This window comes from Streptopelia decaocto, assembly GCF_964273445.1.
Source record: "Streptopelia decaocto genome assembly, chromosome: 3".
Classification (NCBI taxonomy): domain Eukaryota; kingdom Metazoa; phylum Chordata; class Aves; order Columbiformes; family Columbidae; genus Streptopelia; species Streptopelia decaocto.
Window position 1 is genome coordinate 12143708 of NC_138656.1, and position 24084 is coordinate 12167791.

Consider the following 24084-nt stretch of genomic DNA (forward strand, 5'->3'; position numbering starts at 1 on the left):
TGTCAATGAGCCCTGCTATCTTGTGTGCAAGGACCCTCTTTCCCCTGTATGAAAGGTGAGCCACATTCAATGCAAGCAAACCTGATGCCATGTATGCCATGCCATCATCAAAAATGCCAAAATCGTGGCAGTGACACCAAGCATGGAGCCACATATTAATAGAGCACACCCGTCTGTTTCTTCTAATGTCACTGCCCACAACTGGAAGAGGAGAGGAGAAAATATCCTGTGCTGCCAATTCCCTAATCAACCATCCCAAGGCCCTGAAGTTTGCCCTTGGACTATCGGTCACAATTTCATTGCCACCCACATGGAAGACCAGTAATGGGTAGTAGTCCAAGGGCTGTACCAGGCTAGGAAGCTTCCTGGTGTTGTCCACTGGCAAGACCAAGACTGTGGCTGCCAGACTCCCACCAGGCCTGCAAGCCCATGCTGACCACAGAGCAACCAACACCTGCCTGTGCCTCCAGGTAGCAGCAGCACTTCGAGCAGACTGCGGCCCCAGGGCATTTGTGCACAGAATCATGGAATCATTTTGGTTGGAAGGGACCCTCAAGATCATTGAATCCAACCCCTAACCCAACACTGACACAAAACCTTGTACCTAAGAACCTCATCTACATTTCATCTAAACACCTCCACGGGTGGTGAGCTCTGCCACTTCCCCGGGCAGCCTGTTCCAATGCCTGACAACCCTTTTCCGGAAGAAATGTTTCCTAATATGAACCTCCCCTGGTGCAACCTGAGGACATTTCCTCTTGTGCTGTCTTGCTACTTGGGAGAAGAGACCAATACCCTCCACGCTACAACCTCCTTTCAGGTAGTTGCAGACAGTGATAAGGTCTCCCCTCAGCCTCCTTTTCTCCAGGCTAAACAGCCCTAGTTCCCTCAGTTGCTCCTCATAAGGCTTGTGCTCCAGATCCTTCACCAGCTTTGTGGCCCTTCTCTGAACTCTCTCCAGCACCTCAATGTCTTTCCTGTAGTGAGGGGCCCAAAACCAAACACAGTATTCAAGGTGTGGCCTCACCAGTGCTGAGTACAGTAGCACAATCACTTCCCTAGTCCTGCTGGCCACATTGTTCCTGATACAAGCCGGGATGCTGTTGGCCTTTTTGGCCACCTGGGCATACTGCTGGCTCATATTCAGACGGCTGTCAATCAACACCTCCAGGTCCTTTTCTTCCAGGCAGCTTTCCAGCCACTCTTCCCTGAGCCTGTAGCGCTGCCTGGGGATGTTGTGACCCAAGTGCAGGACCAGCACTTGGCCTTGTTTAACCTTACTCAACTGGCGCCCAGGGATGGCTGCTGGGTAGAGGCGGCAGCTGTAGGCCCACATTCTGTGTAGCTCTGCACCCTGCAAGGGGCTGAGCGCCAGGGAAGCACCGAGGGGCCAGCAGCAGTGCTCATACAGAGCCCGTGCGGACGCCGCGGCCCGCTGTGCAAGCACGGCCGCAACGGTGTGCCAGAGACGGCCCCGGCACACTGTGGGGGTGCACACAGGCGAGTAGCGACGCGGCACAAACCCCGGAGTACGCTTGGAGACGAGGAGGGCACAGCTGCCCCGCCCCCGGCCGGCCTCCGTGACGTCACTACCTGTCGGGGGGTGGTTCTGCTTCCGGAAACGCCCCCTCACCTCCTTCAGGGCAGGTTCGGGCCGTCGGTGCTGGGGGCGGTGGCCCTGGCCATGCGGAGCCGGGCCGGACTGCGGCGGCCGCGCAGGGCCGTGCCTGGGCTGTGGCGGGACACCATGGGCCTGGGGCGTCCTTCGCGCTGCCGGGGGTAGGATGGGGTGTTCCCCCTTTCCCCGTCGCCATGTACACCTTCGTGGTGCGGGACGAGGGCAGCAGCGTGTACGCCGAGGTGAGCCGGCTGCTCCTTGCCAGCGGGCAGTGGCGGCGCCTACGGAGGGACAACCCCCGCTTCAACCTGATGCTGGGCGAGAGGAACCGGCTTCCCTTCGGCAGACTGGGTAAGGATCCCTCACGGCCGGCCCCGACACCCCCCACACCCACCTGCAGTCCAGGGCTGCGGCTGTACCCTTCCGGCCTCGGGTCCTCCTGCCGCAGGGTGGGTTTCACCCGCGGCTCGCCGGACATGGGGGCCGTGGGTGGGGCGTGCCCCGGCGGAGTCCCCCGCAGTTTGGGACGGCGTGCCCCCCCGCCTCTGTCACCGGGCCTCCGGCTGGCAGCTGATCGTGTGCTAGGCTCCCTGTCGCAGGGACACGGCGGCCTCCCTAACCTACATCGCCCAGAACAAAAGGTGGGAACCGGGGGGCTCCTTGGAAGCCGCTTCCCGGCTTCCGTCAGGGCGCTCTGCAGAAAGTGACGTGGCCCGGGGACCGGTTGTTGCTTCCGGGGACTGCTGCCACCAGCCAGGGCTCGAAGGATCCTCCTCCCGAGCTTACGGAGGATGGTTTCACCGATGCCTCCCAAAGTACGTCGTCCAGCTCAGGCGCTGTGCCGTGGCACAGCAGCGGGGGCGGGGAGGGCAGAAGGCACCCGATGACCCCCCTCACCTGTCGCAGATTCTCAGGATCCTAGCGCCCCCGGGTGCAGTCTCCACCTCCCAGCCTGCCTTGTCCTGCAGCAACGCACTTGGGGCTGTTTCCACTGTTGCAGGAGACTCCAGTCACCCAGCGTGGATTTGTGGGGAACACAGTGGCACCAGTGGCATCCCCTGCCTGCCACAGGGCAGGGATGTTGCAGTGCTGAGCATGCATGTTAGTTTCTATAGTTTGGGACAGGTGAGGGGACAGGTCTAAACCAAGCACACTCAAACCCTGACACCAGAGCTAAGTCTGGTAGGGATGTACCTCTGCAGGGGTTTGGTGGGGGTAACAACATTCCTAGCCCCTGCTTGGAGCAGGGTGACATTCCAGAGGCTCTGTGTATGTATGTAGGGCTAGGACAATGCCCCACACCCCCTCACAGCTTTTTTGTCTTTGCCTGATGCCCTCTGTTTCGCTGTCAACACAAAGGGCCTTGAGATCTTCCCTGTGCAGATTTGTCTCCTGCCTGTCCCATAGCAAGCAGGGCTGTAAACACAGCCACCCCAGCCCCACCAGGTGGGAATGAGCCTAAGAGCAGGGAAGCAGAGTGCCACACGCTACCTGTGAGCAGGGAGAGCCAAGCCAGGCGCTGGCAGTGCTGCAGGGCGTGGCATGGAGCAGAGATGTACCATCACTGCCAATGGCTGGGGACAAGCTGACAGGAGCCGCAAGGCTGGCAGGGCTCCCCATGCATGGTATCAGCTGCTGGGCTGGCTCCTGTCACCAGGCCTGTCAGCAGTGTGTTTCTCTCCTGTGATCCTGCAGGACAGAGAGGACCCTCCTGGCCTTCCTCCCTGCCCTTCGCCCTGGTTTCTTCCATCCTGGGGTGATTTTGCAGCACTGCTGCTGGATGCAGAAACGTTGAAGCAGGAGGAGCCCCTTGCTCTAGCAGCAGGATGGCTTTTGCAGCTCCTCTCTTGCAGTGGAGACCCAGCATTGCTGGATCACCACTGACTGCAAATCACCATCTCCACCACTTCCACCCTTGTCTCCACGTGTGTTCGTGAGTGGAAAGTCCCCATCACATGGCAATGCCATCTGGTCACCTCCCAGCGCTGGGGTGTCTACAGCAAGCAGAGAAACACCAGGAGAGGCTTAAGCAGCAAGGATGCTTGCATACACTATAGCCAGGCACTGCAAGCAGACCTGTGCTTTAATGTGGCCAGCAGGCAGGATCTGTGAGCATCGGTCTTCACTGCAGAACAAGAACAAGCAAAGTTCTTTGATGGAGTGGGCCTCCACAGCACGTCCAGCCATGGTGGCTTGTGGCCATCTCTTATCATCTTGTGGCCAACCCCTACCATTCTTGAAAAGAGCCCAGGGTGATGGAAAGGCTTTAGTGAGCTCTTCAGCATGTGTTGCCATGCAATACCCAAAAATTCAAACCTTTTCTCACAGCCATGACATGTCTATGACCAGTGGAGAGGTACTACGCTTTGGCACGAACTTCTTTAACCCATCCTTGTATATAGTAGGAGCTGGTTGCCTGAATTCAGCAGATTCAGACCAAAAATAACATGGTTATTTTGGTACATCTTCCAAAAAGCTTTCTCTTCTCTGTTACATCTTCCTAAAGCTGTCCTCCTGAGCAACTGTTGCATCACAGCTGGCTTGGTGCGGTTTTCCTAAAGGCTCTACTCAGTGGAAGTAGACATTAATTCAGGGAACTGAAGGGATTTGCATTACTCAGGGGCTAAGCTGGATCATTTAATGTGGGAGAGGGATAGAAATGGGGACTCTTTCCAGCTGCAGGAACTTCTGTTGCTCTCATCAATACTCTGATTCTTGGGGGAATCATGCCCTTAAGCAGTGAGTGTCTGCATCTTATCTAATGGAAAAGCAGTTTGTGCTAAGGGAAGGAGGAACAGGCTGCAGGGGCTTCATGGTGCAGAAGACACTGGACTATGCTCTGCCAGCCATGGGAGGATCACCAGTTTGTTCAGTGCCTTGGCAGCTTTTTAACCCTGCAAAATGCATGGTGCAGACCTCACAACATGCCCGAGAACCTGTTCCCCTTCTTGCCTTGTGGTCCCTCCTTGCTGACCACCAGACTCCACATTGCAGCCCACTGCTCCGTGTAGATGTTCAGGAAAGCAGCAGAGATGTGCCTCCCTGTGGATCAGATTTATTAGGTTGGTGCGAAAGTAATTGCAGTTTCAGTCCATGAATATTATAACCATGAATCATTATAACTAGGCTCAAACACATCTTTAGCAATCAAAATAGAAACCATTGCAATCAACACATTTTTGCCAATGAGAATGACCTTTTTGGGGCATTTGGCTTTTGGAAGTGCTTGGGAGGTTCTTCTTGATTCAGCCACTGAGCTCATCGTTGCCAGTTGTCGTATGCAATCCACTTATCATCACATGTCACAATCTGACCAAGAAATGATTCATTGCTGTCGTGCAGAATTAGAGAAGACAACACTTCAAAACAAAGATTTTTTGGATTTTCAGTCAGCTCATGAGGCACCCACTTATTGAGCTTTTTCACCTTTCCAATTTGTGTCAAATGCCAAATGACCATAGAATGGTTGACGTTGAGATTTTCAGCAACTTCTCATGTAGCTGTAAGAGGATCAGCTTTGATGGTTGCTGTCAATTGGTTGTTGTCAACTTCCAGTGGCTGGCTACTACACTACTCATCTTCAAGGCTCTCGTCTCCTTTGTGAAAATTCTTGAACCACCACTGCACTGTAAGTTCATTAGCAATTCCTGGGCTAAATGCATTGTTGATGTTGCAAGTTGTCTCTGCTGCTTTATGACCTATTTTGAACCAAAATAAGAAAATCACTTGAATTTGCTTTTTATGGAAATAAATATAAAATTAACAGCAAGTCACAGTAGCAAAAAAAAAACATAAAGTGAGAAAAGCGAATTAAAATTGTGTATAACATATTCACATTTATTTAACAATGTATTGCAATATCAGACAGCAAATTTCAAAAATGCAAAAACTGCAGTTCCTTTTGCACCAACTGGATATCCAACAGCAGTGGTTTCAAAGCAGGTTTCAGCTTTCCCGTCCTCTTCCTTTCACCAGCCCCATTTCTCTGTCACTGGTGACAGGGTGGAATGACCACTGCAGGGCAGAGCCTGCCCAGAGTGGTGGGATCTCCTTCTGTACCTCAGTTCCTCCAGGGGCCAAGCAAAATCAGTAAACTGGAGACAGAAGGAAATTTGACATTTTTTCATAATTTCTTTCAGTAAATAAGTGCCTGGCAGTGCTGGCTATACACTGAAGTGCCTGAGCTTACAGATCATTTCTGGAAGATGGTTTTCAGCTATCTTATATTTAAAGATTTGTGAATAAAATAGTGATCCAGGTCAGGGCTTTGACTTGAGGATTGAAATAGTTGTTCACTTTCTGTGATCTTGCAGCTGCCTGGTCTTCAAGGTAATGTTTGCTCCAGGCCTTTTTTCCTAGGCAAACACCAGAGAGAATAACTAAAACTCTTGAATTCTTTTTCAGGGTCTAAATCACTCCCACAAGTTTTGTTTTTTTTTTTTTAAAAAAAAAAAGACAAGGTGAAAGTAACTGCTGTGCTTGGGGGGTCCCTCTAGTCCTAGATAATTTAAAACCAGAGCAGTTTTCCATCAGGTTTTTCCTGTCAATGCTCTTGTCAGCTCTTGCTACCGGTGACACAGGTATCACCCCAGGCATCACTTGCCTCTTGCTCATCCACCATCAGCTGCACTGGTTGTTTGGGAGAGGCTGTACGATGTTGTCCAGATCTGAGTTACCCTTTGGACAACTGCTGATGTGCTGTGCCCTCCAGAGCAGTTCCAACTGAGCACAAGTGTTCATGTACTGTGAGAGGGTGAAGGAAGGCAGGCTGTGGTGTGAAGTCCAGTATTAGTAAGGAGATACCCATCTATTTGGCACTCTGGTACTTGTGAGGCTACAGTTGGATACTCGGACCAGTTTGGGATTATTCTAGTACAAGAAAGGCATAGACTAGACACCCTGGTGTGACTTCAGCAGGTGCCATCAGGATATTTAGGAGGACACATGATGGCAGTCAAGCACTGGGACTCGGACCTGTAGAAGCAGTAGGATCTTCATCCTTAGAGCTACTCAGACTTTGAACAAGAGGTTGGTGCAGAGAACCCGAAAGGTCCCTTCCCACCCCAACTATATAAAAGAGCTTGCAGCAGACTGCCAGAAGGAAGCAAGACTCCACATCTTTTAATGTTTGCCAGTGTTTTGTGATATGATATCAGGCCTGACAGGGAATATTGCTGTACATGAAAAAAAAAAAAGCAACGCTCTTTCCTAAGCTGTAATCATAGAATCATAGAATCATTTTGGTTGGGAAAGACCTCTAAAATCATTGAGTCCAACCGTTAACCCAACACTGCCAAGTCCACCATTACACCTTGTCCCTAAGAACCTCATGTACATTTCATTTAAACACCTCCAGGGATGGTGACTCCACCACGTCCCTGGTCTGCCCATTCCAATGCCTGACAACCCTTTCCCGGAAGAAATTTTTCCTAATATCCAATCTGAACCTCCCCTGGTACAACTTGAGGCCATTTCTTCTCATCCTATCACTTCACACCTGGGAGAAGAGCACCCTTCATGCTATAACCTCCTTTCAGGTAGGTCTAGACAGCAATAAGGTCTCCCCTCAGCCTCCTTTTCTCCAGGTTAAACAGCCCCCGTTCCCTCAGCCGCTCTTGATAAAACTTGTGCTCCAGGCCCCTCACCAGCTTCATTACTCTTCTCTGAACTCGCTCCAGTAATGTTTGTATCATGGTGTGCTTCCCTGCATCATGCTACTGCATGTAAGAATAACTGAAATCTTTGTTTTTAAAAACTGCTACCAGCAAATGGAAAACATTTCTGGGTGGCACTGCCAGTTCCCAGTATGAATTAGGAAATTATTATTTTCCTTTGGAAAACTGAAGTGTAAGATTCAAAACAGACTTCGGCAAATGCATGGTTTTTCGTAACTTAAAGAAAGGAAACATGGGAGACAGCACAAGCTTAGAGCCTGTTTCTGTGATGCTGGGCAAGGAAATGGCCTGCTTTCTTTTCTCAGCTACACAGGACCCTTGCACCAAGCAGATTCATTGAGAAGTTTGTTTGACCTCTTTGTTTCCCCTTTTTAGGCCATGAGCCTGGACTTGTGCAGCTGGTGAATTACTACAGGGGAGCAGACAAGCTGTGCCGCAAAGCATCTCTGGTGAAGTAAGAGATTCATTGAAATGTTACATGGGATTGACAGAAATTTTTCTTCTAACGGTTACTCAGTGTTGAACCTGTTCTGAGGGTATTTCACAGAACAGCTGCTCTGGGGGAGTCCGAGCATGTGCTGTCTTCAGACTCCTCTGCTGGTCTCTGCAGCTATCTGTGTGCACAAAGGCCTCTTTAAAACTTCAGGGGAAATGCCATTTCAACTGAATTACATCTGCTTGAAAACATGGAGTGTATCGAATCAGATTAGAGCCAAACCAAAAGAAAAAAATCCTATCTTTTTCCTTGCAGACATTTAATTAAAGCCTTTTATTTTCTGTTTTGTACTGAGATGGGACACTAGTATGCCTTTAGCTAATCAGATTTGTTGGTCAAACAAATGCTTGAAGACATCTCCAGGAACACCTCTGGGAGTTATTTCTGCTTGACCAGCTGTGGCAGGGTCTCCTGGGAAAAGATCGATGAGCTTTCATTGCAGATAAGCCTTGTCTCTGTGTAAACTCTGTGGTCATTAAGGGGATCTTCATGTCAGAGATCTTGATCTCCTTGAAGCATTTGATTCCACATTAGTGTCTCACAGAATCACAGAATGTTAAGGATTGAAAGGGACCTCAAAAGATCATCTAGTACAATCCCCCTACCAGAGCAGGAACACCTAGATGAGGTTACACAGGAATGCGTCCAGGTGGGTTTTGAATGTCTCCAGAGAAGGAGACTCTACAACCTTCCTCGGCATGTGTTCCAGTGTTCTGTCACCCTCATTGAGAAGAAATTTCTTCTTAAATTTAAGTGGAACCTCTTGTGTTCCAGTTTGAACCCATTACCCCTTGTTTTACCATTGGTTGTCACCGAGAAGAGCCTGGCTCCATCCTTGTGACACTCACCCTTTTATATATTTGTAAACACTAATAAGGTCACCCCTCAGTCTCCTCTTCTCCAAACTAAAGAGACCCAGCTCCCTCAGCCTTTCCTCATAAGGGAGATGCTCCACTCCCTTAATAATCTTTGTGGCTCTGTGCTAGACTCTCTCCAGCAGTTCCCTGTCCTTCTTGAACTGAGGGACCCAGAACTGGACACAATATTCCAGGTGTGGTCTCACCAGGGCAGAGTAGAGGGGAAGGAGAACCTCTCTGGATCTACTAACCATCCCCCTTGTAATACACCCCAGGATGCCATTGGCCTTCTTGGCCACAAGGGCACAGTGCTGGCTCATGGTCATCCTGCTGTCCACCAGGTCTCCCAGGTCCCTTTCCCCTACACTGCTCTCTAATAGGTCATTCCCCAACTTATACTGGAAACTAGGGTTGTTCCTGCCCAGATATAAGACTCTACATTTGCTCTTGTTATATTTTATTAAATTTTTCCCCTCCCAACTCTCCAGCCTGTCCAGGTCTCGCTGGATGACAGCACAGCCTTCTGATGTATCAGCCAGTCCTCCCAGTTTGATGTCATCAGCAAACTTGCTGATAGAACACTCTATTCCCTCATCCAAATCATTTAAGAATATATTGAATAATACTGGCCTCAGTACTGACCCTTGAGGCACTCCACTAGATACAGGCCTCCAACTAGACTCTGCCCCATTGACCACGACTCTCTGGCTTCTTTCCTTCAGCCAGTTCACAGTTCACCTCACTGCCCGATCATCCAGACCACACTTCCTCAGTTTAGCTGTGAGGATGCTGTGGGAGACTGTGTCAATGGCTTTACTGAAATCAAGATAGACCACTGTCCTGGTTTTGTTAAAAACAAGACCAGTTCTCTTTTAGTGATTTTTCTTACAGCTAAGTTCTTATAGGTGGCTGTACTTTTCTGAGCTTTAGCCTGCATATTTTTCCCAGGATGCTGTACTTGGTGCTGATAAGAGACCAATGGAATGCTGAAGAAGCTCATATTTAGATTTATTAATTTGGTAGCTAAGAAAGACTGATAAGTTTTCCCACTTTCCGTTGTGAGAGGGGCATGTTTGAGGAGGGGTGGATGGAACAGGTGACTAGAACTAACCAACGGAAGTATTCCATCCCATAATCGTCATTCCCCCTATATAAGAGGGTGATCATGAGGGTCACGCTCTCTTCGACCATGGCCGGCATCTAGAGAGGCCCCTGTCTGTCTGCCTGTGATCTACAGGCCTCAGGCCCTGCATCCTGCAACCAGGTTCCGGTTTGCTGTGAAGTCCCGCCCGTGACTTCCGGGGGCCTGAGCTGCACCTGCTGGAGCCGCCAGCTCCGCACACCCAGCTCCTGCTGCTGGAGTGATGCCAACACCACATCGAGCATTTGAGATTGGTTTTGTATATTTTGTATATATATTCTCTATTTATTAGTAGCATTAGTAAAACCCTTTAAAAGTCTCCAACTTGAAGTCTAAGTCTCTCTTCCTTTTCCCTGATCTTACTTACCATCTTTCCGTTCTAAAGGAAAGGGGTGGCGAGAGGTAGAGGGGATAACAGGGAGCGTCTGCCACAATTTATTGACGTCTTGCCTTAAACTGTAACAAACACATCCACTGCTTTACCATCATCTATCCACCTGGTTATGTCCTCATAAAAGGCTATGAGGTTGGTCAAGCATGACTTCCCCTTGGTGAAGCCATGTTGACTGCCCCTAATCACCCTCTTATCCTTGATATGTCTTGAGTTGGCACCAAGGATAAGTTGTTCCATCACCTTCCCAGGAATGGAGGTGAGGCTGACCGGTCTATAGTTACCCGGGTCCTCCTTCTTGCCCTTTTTGAAGACTGGATTGAGATTTGCTTTCCTCCAGTCCTCAGGCACCTCTCCCGTTTCCCAAGACGTGGCAAAGATGATGGAGCGTGGTCTAGCAATGACTTCAGCCAGCTCCCTCAGCACCCGCAGGTGCATCCCATCCAGACCCATGGATTTATGGATGTCCAGATTGCTTGACTGCTCCCTAACCCAGTCCTCATCAACCAAGGCAGACTCCTCCATTGTCCTGACTTCCTCTGGGGCCTCAGGGGTACAGGGCTCCTCAGGACAGCCCCCGGCAGTATAGACAGAGACAAAGAAGGCATTCAGTAACTCTGCCTTCTCTGTATCTTCTGTCACCAGGGCACCCACCTCATTCATCAGTGGGCATACATTGCCTCTAGTGTTAGTTTTATCTGCCACATATTTGAAAAAGCTCTTTCTGTTGTCCTGGACCCTTCTAGCCAGGTTTAATTCTAAGGAGGCCTTAGCTTTCCTAGTTGCCTCCGTACATCCTCTGACAACAGCCTTATATTCTTCCCAACTGGCCAGCCCTTCCTTCCACGATCTGTAAACTTTCCTCTTCCACTTGAGCTTACCCAGCAGTTCCCTGTTTAATCATGCAGGTCTCCTGGCTCCCTTCCTTGACTTCCTACATGTCGGGATGCTCCGATCTTGAGCTTGGAAGAAGCAGTCCCTGAATGCTAACCAACTATCTTGGACCTCTTCACCTTCAAGTACCCTTGCCCACAAGATTTCCCCTAGCAATTGCTTGAAAAGGCCAAAGTTGGCCCTACTGAAGTCCAGGGTTGTGATTCTGCTAAGTATTCTGTTCCTGCCACACGAGATCCTGAACTCCACCATCTCATGGTTGTTGTAGCCAAGGCAGCCCTCAACCTTTACCACTTCAGCCAGACCCTCCTTGTTAGCGAGGATGAGATCCAGCAGTGCTCCCCTCCTATTTGGCTCATCCACCATTTTCATCAGGAAGTTATCATCAAGGCACTGGAGGAACCTCCTAGACTGTGGCTGGCTAGCTGAGTAGTCCTTCCAGCAAACATCAGGGAAGTTAAAATCCCCCACGACAAGCAGGGCCTGTGACTGCGAGGCTGCTCTCAGCTGCCTGTAGAAGGCCTCATCAACTTCCTCACCCTGATCTGGTGGCCTGTAATAGACACCCACAACAGTATTACCCCTGCCAGCCTGCCCCTTAATTCTCACCCACAGACTCTCAACTCGCTCCTCATCTGCTCCTGGACAGTACTCAATACATTGTAGTTGCTCTCTCACGTAAAGAGCAACTCCACCACCTTGCCTTGCTGCCCTGTCTTTGCTGAAAAGGACATAGCCATCCATGACCACATTCCAGTCATGTGAGCTGTCCCATCATGTCTCTGTAATTGTAATCCCCTGCCCGAACACATGTTTCTAACTCCTCCTGCTTATTCCCCCTGCTGCATGCATTGGTGTACAGGCATTTCAGGGAGTGAGCTGAGCACACTGATTTCACCCTAGGGGGATGGGAGGCCTCCCGGTCTTCATCAGTTCTACAGTGCTGCCTCACTGGTGCAAGCCCATCTGCCACCCCTCTCGTACTGATGCAGTCCTCCAGAGTCTGTGTTCTCTTCTGGGGTCTTGCATTCCCCTGCAAAGAATCTGGTCCCAAGTGTTTTCTTTACAGTGGTGATGTTGTTTGTCAGGAACTAGCAGAGTATTTTTTAAAAAGGCACTCATGGCACTCCCCAGCTGTGTTTCTCTGTGGCTCATGGTCTAGAGGCAGTGCTGAAAGTGCTTGCACACCTGTTTTTCTTTGCTGACGCTTAGCTGACCTTTCTAACTGTAGGGTCAACCATACATTGAGCTGCTTATGAACACAAGGGACTGCAAATTACATTCCTCAAGGCTCCCAGGGTGTCACTGTCTGACTGACATTTCAACAGAGGCACAAATGCACAGAGAGAGTCAGCAATTCATGAGCTCTGCTCTTGGCCTTACACGAATGAGCATTCAGAGAGGCAGGCAGCAACCTTGACTCTGAAAAACAGGCCTGGGCTCTGCTAAAAGGAGATCACTGGCATCAGTAGACATTACTGGTAGACGAGATGCTCTGTCATGGAAACTTCTCTACTGTTTATTTCATGATACCCATAGTATCCACAAAATATTTAACAAAAGCATGCCGGTCTGGTTTGGCTGCAGGTTGGGCTTGCTGTGATATCTTTAGGAAAACCCTGATTTCAAGGGTCTACGGAAAATATAATAATTTAGCACGGACTATCTGCAAGTTGGTATTCTTTACGAAGCAAAAGAGCCCAGTTATTGATGATATTTACTTATTAAATTACGTCCATGCAGGTGGGGACACACTCAAGATTAACAGCCTATCTCTCTTTTACCCAGGCTAATCAAGACAAGCCCTGAACTATCAGAGTCCTGCACGTGGTTCCCCGAGTCGTATGTGATTTACCCAACAAACTTGAGGACCACCGTGGCTCCGGCACAGAATGGAATTTGCCATCTCATAAACAACACAAGGACAGATGAGCGGGAAGTCTTCTTGGCAGCTTACAACAGGCGGCGGGACGGCAAAGAGGGCAATGTGTGGATCGCCAAGTCCTCAGCTGGTGCCAAAGGTTCATTCTCCAGCAAAATGAGCCACCTTCTCGTTATTCCTTACTCTTGATCGGTAGAGTCCTGGGGTTTAGCTGAGGCCAGCTTATATATAGTGTATCTATGAAGGGCTTCACCTACCAACATCATTCCAGTCAAGCCAGCACAGGGCTCTCCTTTGTCTGCTTGGTGGCATGAGGCTTCTAACAAGCACTGTAACATGCACATGTTACCTAGAACATGGTTGGCAGTGAAATGACTCCTACTTTCCTACTTATGCTCTTCAAAATAATGGGAAAATTTGTTGCAGGGAGAAGGCAGCAGGGAGCAGCAGGCGAGGGGAATGTGGAGAGCAGGAGATAACAGGGAGCAGAACAGGAGGATATGGGGAGGAGGACAGCAGCAAGGGCTAGGAGCCCAGCTCTCCATGGTGCAGTTAAGCTTGCTTTCACCTGGGCAGAAATATCGCTGTTTATCTTTGAACCAAACCCAGGTGCCTGCCTAACTATGGTTGCGCTGAGAGACTGGCTGAGCAGCCGTGAGCTCAGTGCATCGAAATTACACCCAAGCCTCAGGGGAAGGTACCAGAGCAAAGAACAGCAATGCAGTGTCTGTATGTCCCTTTCATTTGAATGAGGCAATAGATACCTAAGTGATAATATGTCCTTCCTTGTTCCAGGGTCATTGCATTGCTCACTCTACATAAATAATGAGCTAATAGATGAGGTAGCTGGACACAGCTATAGATGTAATGCTTTGGTGCAAAAGTAATTGTGGTTTTTGCATTGTTGAAATTTGCCATTTGGTATTGCAATACATTCTTAAATAAATGTGGAAATGTTATACATCATTTTAATTTGCTTTTCTCACTTTATGTTTTTTTGATACTGACTTGTTACTTGATGTTCATTTTATATTTAGACTATGCAATGTTAGACAAAAAGCAAATTCAAGTGATTTTCTTATTCAAGTTCAAAATGGGTCGTAAAGCGGCAGAGACAACTCACAACATCAACACCACCTTTGGCAACGTTTCACAAAGAAGATGAGAGCCTTGAAGATGGAGAGCCTAGAAGCCAGCCATTGGAAGTTGAAAACAACCAATTGACAGCAACCATCAAAGCTGATCCTCTTACAATTACATTAGAAGTTGCTGAAAACCTCAACATTAACCATTCTACAGTCATTTGGCATTTGACGTAAATTGGAAAGGTGAAGAAGCTCAATAAGTAGGTGCCTCATGACTGAAAATCCAAAAAATTGTTTTGAAGTGTTATCTTCTCTTATTCTACACAACAGCAATGAACCATTTCTCAATCAGATTGTGACGTGTGATGATAAGTACATGACAACCGGCAATAATGAGCTCAGTTGCTGAATCAAGAAGAACCTCCCAAACACTTCCAAAGCCAAACTTGCCCATAAAAAAGGTCATGATAACTGTCTGGTGCTCTGCTGCTGGTCTGATCCACTACAGCTTTCTGAATCCTGGCAAAGCCATTACACCTGAGAAGCATGCTCAGCAAATCAGTGAGAAGCACCAAAAACTGCAAAGCCTGCAGCCGGCATTGGTCAACAGAAAGGGCGTGATTTTTCTCCACAAGGCCTGACCACTCATCCACCATTTTTGCCTGATCTCTTGCCAACTGACTACCCCTTCTTCATGCATCTCAACAACTTTTTGCATGGAAAATGCTTCCACAACTATCAGGATGTGGAAAATGCTTTCCAAGAGTTTGTGGAATCCCAAAGCACATTTTGATGCTATAGGAATAAACAAACTTATTTCTCATTGGCAAAAATGTGTTGATTATAATGGTTCTTATTTTGGTTGATAAAGATATTTTTGAGCCTAGTTATAATGTTTTAAAATTCATGGCCCAAAACTGCAATTACTTTTGCACCAACGTAATATTTGCTGTCTTTCAGTTATGACAGTATCATGGGCACATTATCAGAAATCGCTTTATGAAATCTTGCCTTGCCATGTGTGCAGACCCCAGGCTGCAGAGCCCAGCTTGGGGAAGGTCCTGATCTTTTCGAAGAGAACAAGCCTGCATGTATTACTCACATTTGCAGAGTCACTTTTGATGCAGTCTTACAAAAATCAGCAGGGAATGTGAAAGCCAGAGGTGGTTGCAGGCAGGCTGCATAATAAAACTGGCTTCCTTCACTGCTCAGCTCTCTTGGCTGTGTTAGCAAGAAGCATCAGATCAGTGCGCTTAATTTTCATCAGGGAGGAAGGGGAGATGAGTGTTTTGTTATGCTAGTGAGGGAATGTGTTTCTGTGTAGTATAACTGTCTGGCAAAGAATCAATCTGAGCAATTGAAAGGGCATTACTGTGTTTTGCTGCAGGATGGGAAGGTTTAAACTCTCCACATACTTTATTCGATTGTGATGCCATCTTTTCTGCATTAGAGTGCACTAACCTTTCAGGTTCATCAGTGTGCTGCAGAACTCAAGCTAAGAATTAAAGTGGAAAGCAGAGCCTCATGTTAATCTTCTAGAGGGAAGTTATAATGTCTGGGGATTACTTCTGATGAAGAAGCAAGCTTGTCAAAGTTAATTGCTGAGGCAGATCCAGCTGAGGCACAGCCCCTGACTTGGGATAGGTCTACTGGAGGCTTGGGTGTCCATCAGTAAAAGGAAGATGAAAGCTTTAGGATGTCCTGACTTAAAAGTTGAGAGGTTGCTCAACTGTGGCTAGGGGTTTTGATGTTTTCTTTGAGAGAGGGTACAGCTGCCCCACATAAACTGCTTTGCTACCTCCCCAGGTTGCTGACTAGGTGCACAGTTCAGCTAACCTTCCCCTTGATTCACCATCTGTCCAGTGCAGAATGAATGCCTGCTGATCTTCCCACTGCAGGGGCTTTACTGGCTTACAGAGATATTGTTTCTCTTCTCCTCCCAGTGCACAGCCCTTTGATTGTTCTAATGCAAGTTTCTGCCTGGCTCTGCTCTGATCAGAGGACTAAAAATCTTGTCCCCTGCATAAAACATGGATGAGGAAGATACTTCTGATGAAAGTATTTCCTTTCAGTGGAGGACGCTAGAAAGGATAGGGGGCCAGTGGTCCTGGGAAGCTGTGCCTCACAGGTGTGCAAAGCATGGAGCATTGAAAAAAGTACCTGCAGGGCTGTGCCAACAGCAACCTTCAGAAGTCACGGCCAGGACTGTTTTCCATGGGATGACTCTATCAAACCCTCCATGTGCTCCAAACCTGTGTTCTTCCCCTGCTGCTCCCTTGTTTCTTTCCACTCGGTGTTTCCTCAAAAAAAGTTAGTACAAAATTAAGACTGAGTCATCAGCTTTTGTACAAAAAGGTAACTAAAGGCCTGAAGACTGAACATAGTGCCAGAGAAGTGTTAGATAATTTTACCTGAGTTGGTTTATCCCTCATGTGGCACTGTGCCACCCCTTAATCAAATCCCAGAAGGATAGTTTCTCTTTTCATTGCTCTGCAACAGTGGTTTCATATCTGGACTCTTGCTTCAGCCAAAATGTGGCAGTATTTAAAAGGCACAGCTATCTTTAATGAAGAGCTTCCACAGCAGGGGAAAACACAGACCACATGGATTAATGTTTTGAAACAGTTCTTTTCCTAATTCAGCAATTATTTTAACAGTAACTTAAAGGAGCTCACTAAGCAGGGCAACATGCACAAGTGTGCATGTGTGAATGCCTTTGGCAACCAAAGGAGCTAGGCAAGGGGAGAAAGTCTGAGTCTGGGATAAAAAAAAAACCAAAATCCTCTCTCCCCAAATAAAAAGTTTTTAAAATAAGAAAAATCTCAGGTACCCTTGGTTCCCGTTTGCGTTGGCTCCAGTTACTGGGGAGCCAGAGGCCCCATGGTGCGATAACAGGGAGAACCCTCTGCAGATTCACCACCTGACCCTGAGCAAACATGACACCACTTGGGCATGTCGCCTGGCTTTTTGGGCGAGTGAGCTATGGTCTACTTGGGCCCTGAAAGAACTCCAGCAAAGGTAGGAGGATCCTCTGCCTAACTTGTCTTCATCTTTCTGTGCTCAGGGGAAGGGATCTTGATTTCTTCAGAGGCTGCAGAGCTTCTGGACTTCATCGATGAGCAGGGGCAAGTGCATGTGATTCAGAAATACCTGGAGAAGCCTCTGCTTTTAGAGCCAGGGCATCGCAAGTTTGACATCAGGTAACCTTTTCTGCTTCTGTAGTAATATCAGTTTTCATTTTCGTGCTGTTTCTTTTTAAGCCACTGAGACTAGAGTTTGTTTTCTTGCCTCTCAGGAGCTGGGTTCTCGTGGATCATCAATATAATATCTACCTCTACAGAGAGGGTGTCCTGCGGACCTCTTCCGAACCGTATAACAGCGCTAATTTCCAGGACAAAACCTGCCACTTAACCAATCACTGCATTCAGAAGGAATATTCCAAAAACTACGGGCGTTATGAGGAAGGGAATGAAATGTTCTTTGAGGAGTTCAACCAGTATCTGATGGATGCTCTGAACACAACGCTTGAGAACAGCATCTTACTGCAAATCAAACACATAATAAGGTAGCCACTGCCTAATGTGTAGGGAAATTTAACCCTTCAGTTACAGGGAATGTTTATGGACACATCTGGGAAAGCAGGCAGACCAACAAGGGAAGGGTATCAGTTGCATGGATCAGGGGTTGCAACTCAGAGATAAATTTAAGATAAAGCCATAAACACTCCAATGTCATTGCTCACTGAAAATGGACCCCAGTGTATGCTGTTCTTTCAAGGGTCAATGTGTCTGCATTTTGCCTGCTGTGGCTGGAGAAGGGTGGAGTGAGATCACTCAGTAAGGGAAGGTCAAAAGACAGGGCTGGGGGAGGTTGAGGTTAAAAAAAGTTATAAAGTGTAAGAGGGGAAGTGAAACAGGACTCAGGTCTGCAGGATCTCACTGCCTCCCCCACCATCAGCAAGCAGCAGCACATGTCATTGGTGTAGGTCGTCTTACTCAGAACACAAAGTGCCTGGTGAGAGATCTCAGAGATCACAGTGCTGCAGAGAATCCAGGTCTTGACAAAGTGATCCTTTATGGTGGAATTCACTTTGCAAGTACCTTGTTGTTGTTACACCAAAAAGACGTGACACGATCTTTGATGGCCTCAAAGGCAGATGAGCTCTCAATGGCCATTCCTTGGGGACCTGCTGCAGCCCTTTGTGGCTCTGTCTTCTGCTCCAGGCACATCATCTTTTTCGACTTGCCTAATCCAGTAGCGGGGGTGGATGCTGCTCTCCAGCTCTTTGGGAGTTAACTCAGGGGTGTCCCCAGGTGTATTTTGATGGCTGCACAATCTCATTTGGAGGTATTTGTTTACCATGATGTGTATTGGATATAGCTTGTAATTTGTGGCAGTCCCAGGGCAACAGGAGACCCCTCCACTTAACTGCACTATGCACGTGCCTTCAGAAGCTGCAGTACAACAGATATGTCCACAGTGCAACAAATATATCCACAGGGCTTTTAATCTTGGGTTTCTGATTTTTTTGCCGTTCACAGAAGCTGCCTTATGTGTATAGAGCCTGCAATCAGCACAAAGCATCTTCACTACCAGAGCTTCCAGCTCTTTGGCTTTGACTTCATGGTGGATGAGGAGCTGAAGGTCTGGCTGATAGAAGTCAATGGGGCCCCAGCCTGTGCCCAGTGAGTAACCAGTTTCTGTCATACCCTTACGATCACAGATTCACAGAATGTTAAGGATTGGAAGGGACCTCGAAAGATCATCTAGTACAATCCCCCTACCAGAGCAGGAACACCTAGATGAGGTTACACAGGAATGCGTCCAGGTGGGTTTTGAATGTCTCCAGAGAAGGAGACTCCACAACCTTCCTCGGCATGTGTTCCAGTGTCTATCACCCTCATTGAGAAGAAGTTTCTTCTCAAATTTAAGTGGAACCTCTTGTGTTCCAGTTTGAACCCATTACCTCTTGTCTTACCATTGGTTGTCACTGAGAAGAGCCTGGCTCCATCCTTGTGACACTCACCCTTTATATATTTGTAAACACTAATAAGGTCACCCCTCAGTCTCCTCTTCTCCAAACTAAAGAGACCCAGCTCCCTCAGCCTTTCCTCATAAGGGAGATGCTCCACTCCCTTAATAATCTTCATGGCTCTGCGCTGGACTCTCTCCAGCAGTTCCCTGTCCTTCTTGAACTGAGGGACCCAGAACTGGACACAATATTCCAGGTGTGGTCTCACCAGGGCAGAGTAGAGGGGAAGGAGAACCTCTCTGGATCTACTAACCACCCCCCTTGTAATACACCCCAGGATGCCATTGGCCTTCTTGGCCACAAGGGCACAGTGCTGGCTCATGGTCATCCTGCTGTCCACCAGGACTCCCAGGTCCCTTTCCCCTACACTGCTCTCTAACAGGTTGTTCCCCAACTTATACTGGAAACTGGGGTTGTTCTTGCCCAGATGCAAGACTCTACATTTGCCCTTGTTATATTTCATTAAATTTTTCCCCTCCCAACTCTCCAGCCTGTCCAGGTCTCGCTGGATGGCAGCACAGCCTTCTGGCATTAAAGCCACTCCTACCAGCTTGGTGTCATCAGCAAACTTGCTGACAGTGCACTCTGTTCCCTCAGCCAAGTCGTTGATATACTGAATAGTACCAGTTGCAGTACTGACCCTTGAGGCACTCCACTAGATACAGGCCTCCAACTAGACTCTGCCCCATTGACCACGACTCTCTGGCTTCTTTCTTTCAGCCAGTTCACAGTTCACCTCACTGCCCGATCGTCCAGACCACACTTCCTCAGTTTAGCTGTGAGGATGCTGTGGGAGACTGTGTCAGTGGCTGTACTGAAGACAAGATAGACCACTGTCCTGGTTTTGTTAAAAACAAGACCAGTTCTCTTTTAGTGATTTTTCTTACAGCTAAGTTCTTATAGGTGGCTGTACTTTTCTGAACTTTAGCCTGCATATTTCTCCTAGGATGCTGTACTTGGTGCTGATAAGAGACCAATGGAATGCTGAAGAAGCTCATATTTAGATTTATTAATTTGGTAGCTAAGAAAGACTGATAAGTTTTCCCACGTTCCGTTGTGAGAGGGGCATGTTTGAGGAGGGGTGGATGGAACAGGTGACTAGAACTAACCAACGGAAGTATTCCATCCCATAATCGTCATTCCCCCTATATAAGAGGGTGATCATGAGGGTCACGCTCTCTTCGACCATGGCCGGCATCTAGAGAGGCCCCTGTCTGTCTGCCTGTGATCTACAGGCCTCAGGCCCTGCCACACAAGATCCTGAACTCCACCATCTCATGGTGGTTGTAGCCAAGGCAGCCCTCAACCTTTACCACTTCAACCATACCCTCCTTGTTAGCGAGGATGAGATCCAGCAGTGCTCCCCTCCTATTTGGCTCATCCACCATTTTCATCAGGAAGTTATCATCAAGGCACTGGAGGAACCTCCTAGACTGTGGCTGGCTAGCTGAGTAGTCCTTCCAGCAAACATCAGGGAAGTTAAAATCCCCCACGACAAGCAGGGCCTGTGACTGCGAGGCTGCTCTCAGCTGCCTGTAGAAGGCCTCATCAACTTCCTCACCCTGATCTGGTGGCCTGTAATAGACACCCACAACAGTATTACCCCTGCCAGCCTGCCCCTTAATTCTCACCCACAGACTCTCAACTCGCTCCTCATCTGCTCCTGGACAGTACTCAATACATTGTAGTTGCTCTCTCACGTAAAGAGCAACTCCACCACCTTGCCTTGCTGCCCTGTCTTTGCTGAAAAGGACATAGCCATCCATGACCACATTCCAGTCATGTGAGCTGTCCCATCATGTCTCTGTAATTGTAATCCCCTGCCCGAACACATGTTTCTAACTCCTCCTGCTTATTCCCCCTGCTGCATGCATTGGTGTACAGGCATTTCAGGGAGTGAGCTGAGCACACTGATTTCACCCTAGGGGGATGGGAGGCCTCCCGGTCTTCATCAGTTCTACAGTGCTGCCTCACTGGTGCAAGCCCAGCTACAACCCCATCCCCTTTTGAATCTCGTTTGAAACTCTTCAGATGAGTCCTGCTAATTCCTGTTCCATCATCCTTTTGGCCAGGAAGCCACTATTCACTTGCCTCTCCCATATGGCTGTGTCCCAGCTCCAAGTGAAAAAGGTAGAAGGAAGTGAACAGCAGGGGAGTTGGCTAGCCCATACCTGACACTGCTCTAAATGCCAGTTGATTTAAGTTCATTGCTCCTGTCCCCATGTTTGGTATACCCCGGTTTCTTTCCCATGTGAGATAGGGCACTAACCTCAGTTTTTGGACAAATGGGTTTGAACATAACTTGGATCATTTTTATTGACATTATTGAGTTGAAGTTATGTTGCAGAATTAAGGCTTTGGGGGTCAGGTGGTTTCTTAATCTCTCTTATGGAGCCATTTGTGGCTGTTTTTTAACTGAACACATGATAAATGAGTAGTGTCATGGACAGCAGCTGGAAGTGAGTGACTGATTTTGCAGGCAGCAGGACCTCAGAGAACACTGTGGATGCTGAAGATGCTGGATCAAAGCCCCCGCCAACCCCAGGGAGGCTGGGACAAACAAACAGCCGTGGCCATGAACATCTCTGCATAGGCACAGTGGGAGGTGCTGTATTATGTGATTGAAACAACTGCAGGAGACTAGAAATCTTTGCTAAATGGGAATCTGTGTTATATACAAGCCCAGCAAAACAGAACAGGCTGTACATCACTACATTAGAATTAGATTAGATTGGATGTAAATTAAATTAAATTAAATTAGGTCATCACTAACAGTTGACAAAAAAATACAGGTCAAACCTACCAGACAGCCTGTTCAGCAGCCTTTTCAGGGCTTCAGGAGCTTTCTGTGTCCAGGATGCCCTGTTCACTACATGCAACGTGCTGTGATACTGCTTTGCATGTCTTTGTTTTGCCATATGGTTAGAATTTAACTGTTGCTGGATGGATTTGGGTTGCAGCAATGCCCTGTTTGCTTTGTGCTCTGTGGGCACTTGGAAGCCATCAAAAGCAGCTGAGGTAGATTTTGGTTATTTGTGGCTTCTCCTCCTCAAGGTTATTCTAATTTATAGCATCCATACCACACAGTTCTCATTTTAGAGATAAAAATTGGCTGCTGAAAGAAGTAACATTCTCAGGAGCTGAAAAAGTGCCTTACTTGTCATGTAGACCCAACTACAAAAGGTGAAAGACAATCCTAGTATGGACTATGTTGATACTAAAAATGTCCCAGATGCCAGCATGATCAGGGAGGTGACAGGTGTATTTCCTTCAGCAGAAAGTCAAGCTATTGTTAACTCATTTCTCAAACACCTTGTCTCTCTTCTCCCTAATCCTGCTTTATTTGAGTGTGCCATGGAGAAACACATACCCCACTTCTGGAGGGTCCTGTGAAGTATCTGTGCCTGGTCACAAGCTCATGTGCACAGCTGCACCTCAGCGCAGCATTTCATCAAATTGTGAACACATCAGAGCAGTCCCTCTGGGGCACATCCCCATGTGAAGAGGGTTCAGTGTGATAATCACGACTCCCTGAGTTGGAAGGCCGGTACAGGGGGTGCTCAACTGTTGTCTGCCCCCGTGCATCTTGCCATGACTCAGTTCTGGGGCCTGAGAGTGTGGAGACTTTCCTCAGGAACCTGTTCTGACAGTAAACTTAGGTAATGGGTTTTGTGGTCCTGTCCTGCGGAGAGCAATATTGGGAATGGGAGTACCATTTAAAAAGATGTTTGCTGGGGTAGGTGGAGAGGAGATGGAAGAGAAGCCACCTTCCTCCTGTTTGCCACTCTGGAGCTACCTGTAATGGGAGCAGGATCTTGTAGATCCTTCTGGGAAAATGCATGTCTATGTAAAAATCGTTTGGGGGCCAGCTGGTTTGTCCTGCCTGGGCATCTGATTCTCTCTCTCTCTTCTCTTAGGAAGCTGTATGCAGAGCTCTGCCAAGGAATTGTGGATGTAGCCATCTCTAGCGTTTTCCCCCTCAATGACACTGGGCAGAAGACAAACCAGCCATCATCGATCTTCATCAAGCTGTGATGACAACAAGAATGCCTCTGCTGTGCACAGGGAGAGACTGCACCCCTAGGGTCAGCACAGTTCAGTGGCTTCTCTCAGTACCATGCCAAAAAGTGGGACAGGCGTCTTATTTTCTGGAAAATCATGGGGAAGAATCAACAAAACAGGTATCAACACAGAGCTGCAATGATCCAGAGCTGCTCAGACAACTCTGCCTGCATTCACTAAAATTCACTTCAGAAACAGCTCGTGTGACTTTGGTATCTGAAACAAATCTCTCTGGGAGAACAACAAAATAACCCTAAAATGAAGCCCCAACAGGGATACTATAATACTGTATTAGCTCCTCCTTTTCTATAGAGATAACATTGGGCTTTTTAAGGAAATGGAGCAAAAAGTACAATGATCTTCTGGGGCATCATGACTGGGAAGTTATCCTCCTGCTGTGTTTCTTCTTTCCTCACCTACTCCATCATTAGTGCCTTAGCTCAGCTCTTAATAGGTGACTCCTTTCCTTTGTTCTTGCTTTGTTACATATAATAGAAAGGAGCAAGCTCTCTTGCATCGCAGGATGCCTGAAACCAGGAACACTGAGAATCCAGTTTCCTTAGGTCATTTTCCAAGTTGGTTGGCTGAACACCCAGACAATGGCTGGCAAAAGGGTGCTGAACTGCAGGTGATGAATTAACTCAAACAAGGAAGACAATTTTGTTTATATATAGCTATCCCTTTTCCTAATGAGATTTGGGTCAGTGTCCATCCCAGTCTGATGCAGTTGGTTTCTGTTTAAAGGAGATAGAGACACCCCCTTGGGGCTCACTGGCAGGCTACAGGATTTCTAGCATCACTTCTGTGCTGTGTTTCAAATAGCAGAACTTTAATCTCCTCAGTTTCTTCTGAGACACTGCAGCAAATTTACGCTCTTCTCTCAGCTTTTACCTTCATGCATTTGAGGCTTGAACCTGAAACCTTTCAACCCAAATTTTTATCCCATTTGAT

At 47.9% G+C, this 24084-nt stretch overlaps 1 protein-coding gene across 2 annotated transcripts; it reads left to right on the forward strand.

The window, feature by feature from the left end:
* Positions 1-1610: 1610 nt before the first annotated feature.
* TTL (tubulin tyrosine ligase) lies at positions 1611-23330 on the forward strand. Of its 2 annotated transcripts, XM_082049644.1 has the most exons (7): positions 1611-1969; positions 7669-7747; positions 12861-13093; positions 17104-17239; positions 17335-17604; positions 18581-18724; positions 22989-23330. In XM_082049644.1, the coding sequence occupies exons 1-7, from the start codon at positions 1813-1815 to the stop codon at positions 23104-23106; spliced, it is 1137 nt and encodes a 378-aa protein (XP_081905770.1). In that variant the 5' UTR covers positions 1611-1812; the 3' UTR covers positions 23107-23330. The 2 variants fall into 2 exon arrangements, with proteins under 2 accessions (XP_081905770.1, XP_081905771.1); XM_082049645.1 differs by lacking the exon at positions 7669-7747.
* Positions 23331-24084: the final 754 nt, after the last annotated feature.

What these genes read in the sequence shown, in the direction of transcription:
- TTL (XM_082049644.1), top strand. Translation starts at nt 1,813, where the DNA reads ATGTACACCTTCGTGGTGCGGGACGAGGGCAGCAGCGTGTACGCCGAG. An exon ending in GCTTCCCTTCGGCAGACTGG is followed by an intron (nt 1,970 to 7,668) that starts GTAAGGATCCCT and finishes TCCCCTTTTTAG; the next exon opens with GCCATGAGCCTGGACTTGTG. An exon ending in GTCCTCAGCTGGTGCCAAAG is followed by an intron (nt 13,094 to 17,103) that starts GTTCATTCTCCA and finishes TTCTGTGCTCAG; the next exon opens with GGGAAGGGATCTTGATTTCT.